This window comes from Branchiostoma belcheri, unplaced genomic scaffold, assembly GCF_001625305.1.
Source record: "Branchiostoma belcheri isolate BF01 breed outbred unplaced genomic scaffold, Haploidv18h27 scaffold117, whole genome shotgun sequence".
Classification (NCBI taxonomy): Eukaryota; Metazoa; Chordata; class Leptocardii; order Amphioxiformes; family Branchiostomatidae; genus Branchiostoma; species Branchiostoma belcheri.
Window position 1 is genome coordinate 444748 of NW_017802569.1, and position 8979 is coordinate 453726.

The 8979-nt window shown below is 41.3% G+C and overlaps 1 protein-coding gene across 1 annotated transcript in view; it reads left to right on the forward strand.

Moving 5' to 3' along the window:
• The first annotated feature begins 3861 nt into the window (after positions 1-3861).
• Positions 3862-8979, forward strand: part of LOC109462449 (DBH-like monooxygenase protein 1 homolog) — a 5980-nt gene continuing 862 nt past the window's right edge. The window contains exons 1-2 of the mRNA XM_019759005.1: positions 3862-4397; positions 6841-6987. Coding sequence (XP_019614564.1) covers positions 4110-4397; positions 6841-6987 — 435 coding nt within the window. The 5' untranslated portion in view covers positions 3862-4109. The remainder of the gene's footprint in view (positions 4398-6840; positions 6988-8979) is intronic.

Sequence of the window (8979 nt, forward strand, 5' to 3'; positions counted from 1 at the left end):
TGACATAAAAATAAAGCCGTCCACGTTGCAAGGCCGGACACAAAACTTGTTCAAGAAGGTTGTATTACTTTGTTATCGTTCTATATCTTATTAAGCCACCAGATTTTCGATATTAAAAAAAGAAATGTTTGGTTAAAAATACTATTTGCTCTACTGTTATTTGCATGCATTGAAAACATACTAAAACATGCACGCATCGTCTGTCTGCGTAAAAATCTGTAGTCAACGCGGTTCAACTTCAAGTAACAGCGGCGCCGGCCCTTCGGAAACCTAAAGTCTCACACCGAAGATCGGGGTTGCGGGAGAGGATTTCGTACCGCGGGATATCCCGATAAATCCCGCAGGAGATCCCGCAAACTCCCGCGGGAGATCCCGCAAACTCCCGCGTGATATCCCGCAAACTCCCGCGGGATCTCCCGCGGGACTTGATGCTTATCCCGAGATCTGTACTGTATATGTAATGCAGCTGATTTATAGAATTTCCTCATTAATTATGCAAATTACATCCATATTTGCATAATTGTCACATAATTATGTCAAGCGTCACTTAAGCTACCTACATACCAAAAATCATGAAGATCCGTCCACCGGTTCTTGAGTTATCCTCTTATGAATATTTTCAAAGAAATGCCCCTGCAGTTCCTGAGCAATCCGCTAGGGCGCCCAAACCTATGTCACTTCTTCCCCAGCACAAGTCTTACCTACCATCCAAATTTCGTGACCCTAGCACGTCCAGATCACGAGATATCAAAACCGGAAGTTCAGCTGCAGTACCATAAGAAGCCGCTAGGGGGCCCAAAATCTAATCATTTCGAGGTCTCATCAAGACCTACCCACCTACCAAATATGAAGTCAATGCATTTAAGCCTTCTCAAGTTATCGTGTTTACAGACAGACAGACAGACAGACACACACACACACACACGAACGCCTACGAAAACATAACCTTCTTGGCGAAGGACATATATATTCATAATTATTCAAATAATAAGGGATAGCACAAGTCTTTGATAAAGTGTTACAATCGAGTGGGCTAATCACAAGTTTCGGATTTTTTTCTAATAACAAAGCATATATGACAAGCCGGAACATGCTGGCCCTTTGCGGAATATATGAATCGGCACTGTACATACATGTATGTACTGAGTTCTTGTAGCCGTGGAGCTTCAGTAGCCTGGGTGTCCTCCAGAGTTACCACCAGCTCTGTATTGTTGCGAACTACCATGGAATACCCAGGCCACAGCTTCGGAGGACGTGATCTATTTTTTTTTTGTTTTTTTTTGAGAACAGGCAAAACCCAAAGCGCGCGTGGATGTGATCCATAAAATTTAGTCGGTGTAGCCTTATGTAAATTACGACGGTGCAGCATGTAAACTCAGCTGACCTATGTCTGAATTGTTGACTTGACTCACGAGCACCCGAGTTTGTTTGTATTAAAAGGGGAAAGCTTAATAATTAAGCGCATGTATGTTGGTGTCACGAATTAATGTCGATGGAAAACAGACAATTCTGCTTTGTGCGACAAAACAACGCAGTTTCAAAAGGCGTTAAGGCCACACCAATTTAATTTCTTGGTTAACGGATTATAATAATGGAGCGGGCGGGCAAAAAAAAATAAAATAAAATAAAAACAGGCCTAGGCATCCTATTATGGCCCCAAATAGTACGATAGGAGGCATGAAGTCAACACACCAGGCTGGTTTAAAATTTAAACAATGAATATTGAACTTTTAATGATACCATTGCATTGAAAGATGGAATAACTGTAACAACTAGGATGAAAAGGACTGCTTTTAACTGTTCAGGGCAAAATATGAGCATTTTGCAGTTGATTTTTATTTTTATTTGCAAATCAGAAAAAAAATGAAACGGGCGAATCCGTTAACCAAGAAATTAAATTGGTGTGGCCTAAAGGTATCAAATGTGATTTCAATGCGGCAACATTGGAGATATTTTGCAATCTTTGTGATATTGCGTCTGAGCCCCCAAAAGCCACCAAAACTGCATTGGATGCCTTTAAACAGTTGTGGGTACGAAGGGGCGTGTATACTAGCATTAGGCCACAGCAAGTATGTGACATGCTGCACAGACTCCAAATCTAATGCGAGCGGGCGAAAAAAACAAGGCGGGCAGAAAAAAACAACGTTCCTACATTTAAAAAATTTGCCTCAATCATTGTACAGATAGTTTTCATTCAATGGGAACATCACATATACACAGCCAGCATCATATATCACTGCATCAAAGTAAGAAACAAAACATTAAATCAGAGTATTTTCTTTTCTCCTCTCTTTATAGTTACTAGTATCTGCCATCCAGATTCCGGCATGGCAACAGGCATCTTTGCCCATTTTTGGCATGTTGACCACTGTCAGAAGGCAACAAAATTTCTTGTTTGTTTTTTCAAAATCAGGCGAAAATTGATGCGCGCGCTGATGTCATCCATAAAAATTACTTGCTGTGGCCTTATCATGGTCCTGTGATGACCACGTAAGGATTAGCCTGACTAATCGCGCTCCTGGCGGCCGGCCGCCCCGAAGTTGCCGGGGGTCATTAACCTCCGGCCGAGAGCTTGTGTAACACAGGCTAACGTAAGGATCACCTGTAAACCGGTTGGTCATAGGCACGTGAGCTGTGACGCTATTTGGTTTTCTCGGCGTGCACAGGCCAGGGTTCATTCGGTCTTGTTTACCGATCACATATATGGTGCTTACGATTGGTTTTCCAACCGCAAACATACATATGCAGGGAAAGACACAAGTCTCCCTGAAGTGGGTAGTTTGTTACAATCAACACATAATACAATACAATCAATGAAAAATATACAGTAGTGAAATACAGCATAAAGATGACAAAATTGGACGCAGATACAGCATGGGGTAGTTTATGAAACAGACTCGTTGTATAGTTTTATCGCACAGTGAACAAATGACCTTTTCAGTCGCTCAGTCCTGGCTTTTGGCACAGTGAAGGCACTGTCGTTCCACAAACATCTACCTGTAGCTGTGATTGTTGGGGGGGGGGGCACTAGGTCATGTAGTGGGTGTTCAGGCTTTATCATAGCTGTGAATAGCTTCAAAGCTTGCTGAAAATCTTCATGTTTGTCACGGCTTTTTCCTATACATTGGTTGTCTTCCATTCCACTGCACCTCTTTCTCACGTCTCCCTCATATCTATATTATGGCACTGTGTCTCTACAGCTAAGCGCCACTCTACATTTGCATGTCCGTAGCCAGGATTTTGCTTGTGGGTGTGGGGGGAGGGGCTTCTTACTGACCGAGGGACCAGCGAGCGCCGTATGCGCGAGTTGGGGAGGGGGTCCGGAAAATTTTGAATATTGAACCTTCTGAAATGGCATTTCCTGCGTTTTTGAGAGGATTTCAACGGAAAAATCAGAGATATCAATGACAAAGCGAGCAGTTTTTTTCTAGGATTTCGACCCCGCTGGTGATACAAATCAGTCAACCTTTTAAAGAAAAACAATAATTTGGAGGTTTCATACCTCCATGAAATATATGAGTTTTTGTAAAAGTTTTTTTTATTTGTCTCATTGACTATGGAAATAAGGTAGTAATTAGCATAATCTAGTTTTATTTATGGTTTTCTAAATTCATATGACAATATTTTTCGTGTATTCCTCTCCTTTGTCATACTTCATTTCAACATGTGCTGACTACAAATGTGCGGAAACACAAACACACAGACAGACAGACACACACACAGACACACAGACAGACACACAGACACGCCAAAAACAATACCTCCTTTTTTCATGGAGGTAAATATCGGACGTTTAGATAAAAAGTGGACCTTTGAACCCTGGTTAGGGGCTTGATTTGCATTCACAGCTCTGCCTGGCCTTGCCTAGCTCGTACACAGCCTGGATTCTCATTGGCCTTCCTCGTGCCACAAGGTCGTGAGTCACAGCTATTTCAAAAGCCGTTTCCATGGGAACGTTTGCCGACTGACTTCAAATTGCCAACATCAACTCTTCAGTAGGCATAGTACGCCGTACGTGGAAGGGCGGAAAGATATATTCTCTCACCGGAAGGCCAGAGAATATACCGCTGTGAATTTTTGTGGGAAAGCACATTGTGGCAAAGCGAAACATGGCAATACTCCGCGGTAGTTCCCACCTGATAACTTGTACCCTTGTTTTTGTTGCCATTTCGGTGCGGCTTGGACGTGGGAGCGCCACCGAAGGTTTCACCCACCACGAGGCACTAGACGAGGCAGGGAAGTACCACCTGTTCTGGAAGTTTGACGAGGAGAAGATTGAGTTGGAGGCGCAGGTCCAGACGACGGGGTGGGTCGGGCTGGGCCTGTCCCCGAACGGAGGCATGGCGGGGTCTGATATCGTCATCGGCTGGGTGGCAGGCGGGAAGGCGCACCTGACGGTAAGACTGTCGAGATTGCTTCAGCAGGGGTGCCAGAGTGTAGAGTGCAGTTTTATGGAATACAGTGCAATTTTACGGAATTATGCAGTGCAATTTTAATAGTATACAGTGCAATTTTATGGAATTATACAGTGCAATTTTACTAGTATACAGTGCAATTTTACGGAATTATGCAGTGCAATTTTAATAGTATACAGTGCAATTTTATGGAATTATACAGTGCAATTTTACTAGTATACAGTGCAATTTTACGGAATTATGCAGTGCAATTTTAATAGTATACAGTGCGATTTTACGGAATACAGTGCAATCGTATTAGTATACAGTACAATTTTACTAGTAAAATTGCACTGTATACTAATACGATTGCACTTTAGTCCGTAATATTGCACTGCACTGTATACTAATACCATTGCACTACATAAAATTCTATTGTTGAAACGAAAATTAGTAAATTTACCAAAAAATGCCCGTCAGAAACCCGTTGCCATGGCAACACTAAAACCCATTATCTTATTCTACCGATACAAAATTGTTGCCCCCCCCCGTCTAGATAGCGTTAACCCAGAACAATTCGTGTTGCACTTAAGACATAAGCGGTCTTATACACGTCTCAGACATTGGTAATGTGACGTTAAACTGCAAGGAATTTGGAATAAGAAAGGTAAGACTTTTGATACGACAAAGATGAGCTTGAAATGGAACTTGATAAGATAATAATCCCGCCTCCCTGATAGATGTTTTATCGTTCAGCTATACGCCCTTGGGCGGTAAATTCTGACCAATCACAGGGCGAGGTTATGAGAGCGACGGGATTACCCTACAAACAGTTTTCCTGAGTGTTTTTCTTTTACAGTATAGCATTTGTCGCTATGGCCTATGGCGACGACGATTATCAATGCTATTAAACTTAGCGAGGGATCTACCGTTAAATGTCACAAAATGTCAGATAGAGTAATTCGTTGCGGGAGTATTAGCGCAAGATGTTTTTTCTCGCCACCCTCCAAAAGTAGAAATGGGTTTTAGATCTTTTTTTAATGTTCGCTGACTAAGCTGAAAGCAAGGCTGTCTAAGTACGGGAATGATAAGTATTATTTTTGTCTGGAGGAAAATTAGTATTCATATTGTTCATTTATAAGGTTTGTTAGGTAAGGAATCATTATTGTAGGTAAAGTTGGCTAAATTAAAACGCCTATAACATCTTGCCATGTGTAGAATCTATGATTGCGAAAGTCGTACAATATTTTTTATATTGTACGACTTTATAGGAATACCCTTCCTACAATTTATCTATGATAAATCTATCTATGATTTCGAAAGTCGTACAATATTTTTCACAAAATACCTTTCTGGGAAGAATAGCTTAATAGCATAATACTGGTCATTGCCTGCATAATATCATACTAGTAATACTGGGCTTTGCCTGCATAATATCATACTAGTAATACTGGACATTGCCTGCTAGAAAGAGTTCTACCTTAAAATACGGATGCATGACCGTACGCTAATAATCACGTGTTTGCCGCGTACATGTTTTGGGTTACGAGCGTGACGTCAGGAGCAACCTGTCGGTCGATCGATCAACCCGATAACATTCTCCGGGCAGAGCCTATTATAAGGCCATGTTGTCTTGATTATATGGATGACATCCTCTGGGAACCCAAAACTGATGCGAGCGTGCGAATAAAAAAAGTTTAGCAAAAAAAGTTGATTTCATTATGAAATCTACGTGGTCATGAAGGTTGAACAAATTACTAAACAGGGTATACTGGTAATGGTATAGCGAATACTGACTCTTCTTTTTCACAAAAAGTATTGTATGGCGAATAATCTTCTCTGATCTTGACATTCATTTTTTTTTACATGTTTGTCTTTTTTGTTTGATTTTAGCATTCTATGACATTCGTATCGTTTTCCAAATTTGTTTTTTGCAACTTACGATATATATTTGCTCATTTTGCAACTGTTTTGTGCAATCTACAGTATGGTTGAAAACGTTTTTGGAAACGGCTGAAAAGGCTGATATATATTCTAGTAATCAAGGCTATGATGTACTGCTGTTCACACCTATTTGATTCAGAGCAACGTAGACCTTTCACGGCGGTCTGTCACTACGGCATTCTTTCCCATTGCTGGGGGCGTTCGATAAAGTGTCGGGTTACAAGACGCAATTTTGGGCTAACCAGGAAACTGTTTGTATCTATAGAAAAGTGTTGTTTTTTTATCTGTTGCGAGGCACTCATGCAGAAGGGCTTGTTTTGCCGCTTTATTGTAAATGACCGCAGGTGACCCCGAAATGGAACGCGGGTTCGATTCGAATTGCCCAGATCGAACACGATCGAACACAGTTCGGGTTCTATGAAATGTGGGAACTTTGCAGCCCAGATTTGACCACCGTGTTTACAAAGTTTTCAGAGATATTATATCATTCAAAATCTTGCAGGATAGGTATGCAGACGCGAATGCACAGCCCATCGTGGACGAGAGTCAGGACTGGGAGTTGGTGTCTGGGTACGAGAACGGAACTCACACAGTCCTGAGGTTCAACCGGAAACTGACGACATGCGACACCAAGGATCGCGTCATCAACGTACGTTTGCATTCTCGCAATATCCACGAGTTTCCCGTCCCCAGAATGCATTGCGAAAACAGGGGTCTAAACCTCCTTTGCATAGGACAGGAAGGCATCGAAATGATCCTGTTAACGTTAATTAATAAACAGCTTGTTTTTCAGTGTGTTTTGAGGTGTTTGGGCATTTTATGCTCAAGGTTAGTTGCTATGGGTTGAATCTGACAACAAATAGAGAAATAATTTTTGGAATGAATTGTTTGTAACGTTATAGTGGTAATGGTATATGATGCTGTAACGTTACAAACCACATGTTCCATGTTGAAAAGAACACAAAAACTTCATTCTTTATTTGTTGTCAGATTCGACCCATAGTAATTCAATTAAAGTTGAGCATAAAATGCCCCAATACCTCAATACAGTGAAAAGCAAGCTGTATAACAACACCAGGATCATTCCGATGCATTCCTGTCCTATGCAAATGAGGATTAGACCCCCTGTTTTCGCCAGGCATTCTGGGGATGGGAAACTGGTGAAAATGTATAACAGTTTAGTTATTTCAAGAACACCATAGAATGTCCTTATAGTAAAAAGGTGGACTTTATTCCAACACACACATTATACAGAGATAAAATTTTCAGCGACCACTGTTGCCTTCATCAGGATAATTAATGACCAATCACTTCACAACGTGATCTCGCGAGAGTTACGGTTACAAACACGTGACCTTATTCACACGAGACTTTACTCATACATGGGAAGTTGATCAAAAGTGCCACGGAGTTGAAACTTTTATCTCTGTATATATAATGTGTGTTGGAATAAAGTTCAACGTTTTACTGTGATAACTACCAACACAGTTGAACTTTCGAATTCATGATAGTAGAATGTCCTTGTCCCGTCGTTACCGTCATTGCTGTACGATGCAAATCCGCTACCACAATGAAATATGATTTGAAACAAGGGAAATCGTAGATTTCAAACCTCCGGGTTTTTTTGTGTTCTATTGGTTTAGATTATTTGTTTGTGTGTAGTATGAAAGTTATGTGCGTAATATGTTTGTATGTGTTTGATGGCTACTGACGGTTGGTTCGGTATGGACTGTTGATTAAAGTGACAGCCTGCACCGTCACCCGCGCCATTACCCCCGCCGTCATCCCGCGCCGTCATTGCTGCGCCGTCACCCAAAATTTTTATCGGAACCAGACACCCCTCTGTTTGACCCCTTTTGAATGCTAAAACCCAAAACTGCAACCGCCCCATTCCTTAACAACATGGTAATTACCATTTTCAGCATGGCGGGGGTGTCCAGAGCACTTAAAAACCTTTTATTTCGACGCCCATAAACACATATGCAATTAAACAAAAACGTTCTGCATCATCTGCAGCCCAATAGCAATACGTATACCAAACCACAGACAAATCCGTCCAGCCGATCGCGAGAAACAGCTGCTGACAGAAATGTTTCGAACCATAGTAAAACCTCCTCGCGGAAGGATATCTCCTTCCCCGGAGGTAAAAAAAAGTTTTTTTTTCGCCCGCTCGCATTAGATTTGGAATCTGTGGAGGATGTCATCCATAAAATTTACTTGCTGTGGCCTTAAAACCATTTCCTTGCTGTGTAGACCCTAGTAGGTTCAACCCAATTAGTGAATTACAAATATACATGCATTAATTTATAGCACAACATTATAAAAACATCAGTACAGATGTATAACTGTAGAACTAGTAGCCTTTACAACTATTGTAGACCTCTTTGTCCATGCCTAGAAAATGTAAGTAAGAAGGACTAACCTAATTAACTCCTAAAAGATCACACCTCCATCAGGAGTGTTGAATGCACAAGAAGCATTTTCACAATAACCATCATTCATACAACAGGGCTTGAAATTCATTTTTGGGAATAGGTGCACTAGTGCACCCAAGCTAAAAAATTGGGTGCACCATATGAAACAAACCTAATTACAAAACCAAACCAAATTTAGGTGCACTAAAGTGCACATGCACCCAGTA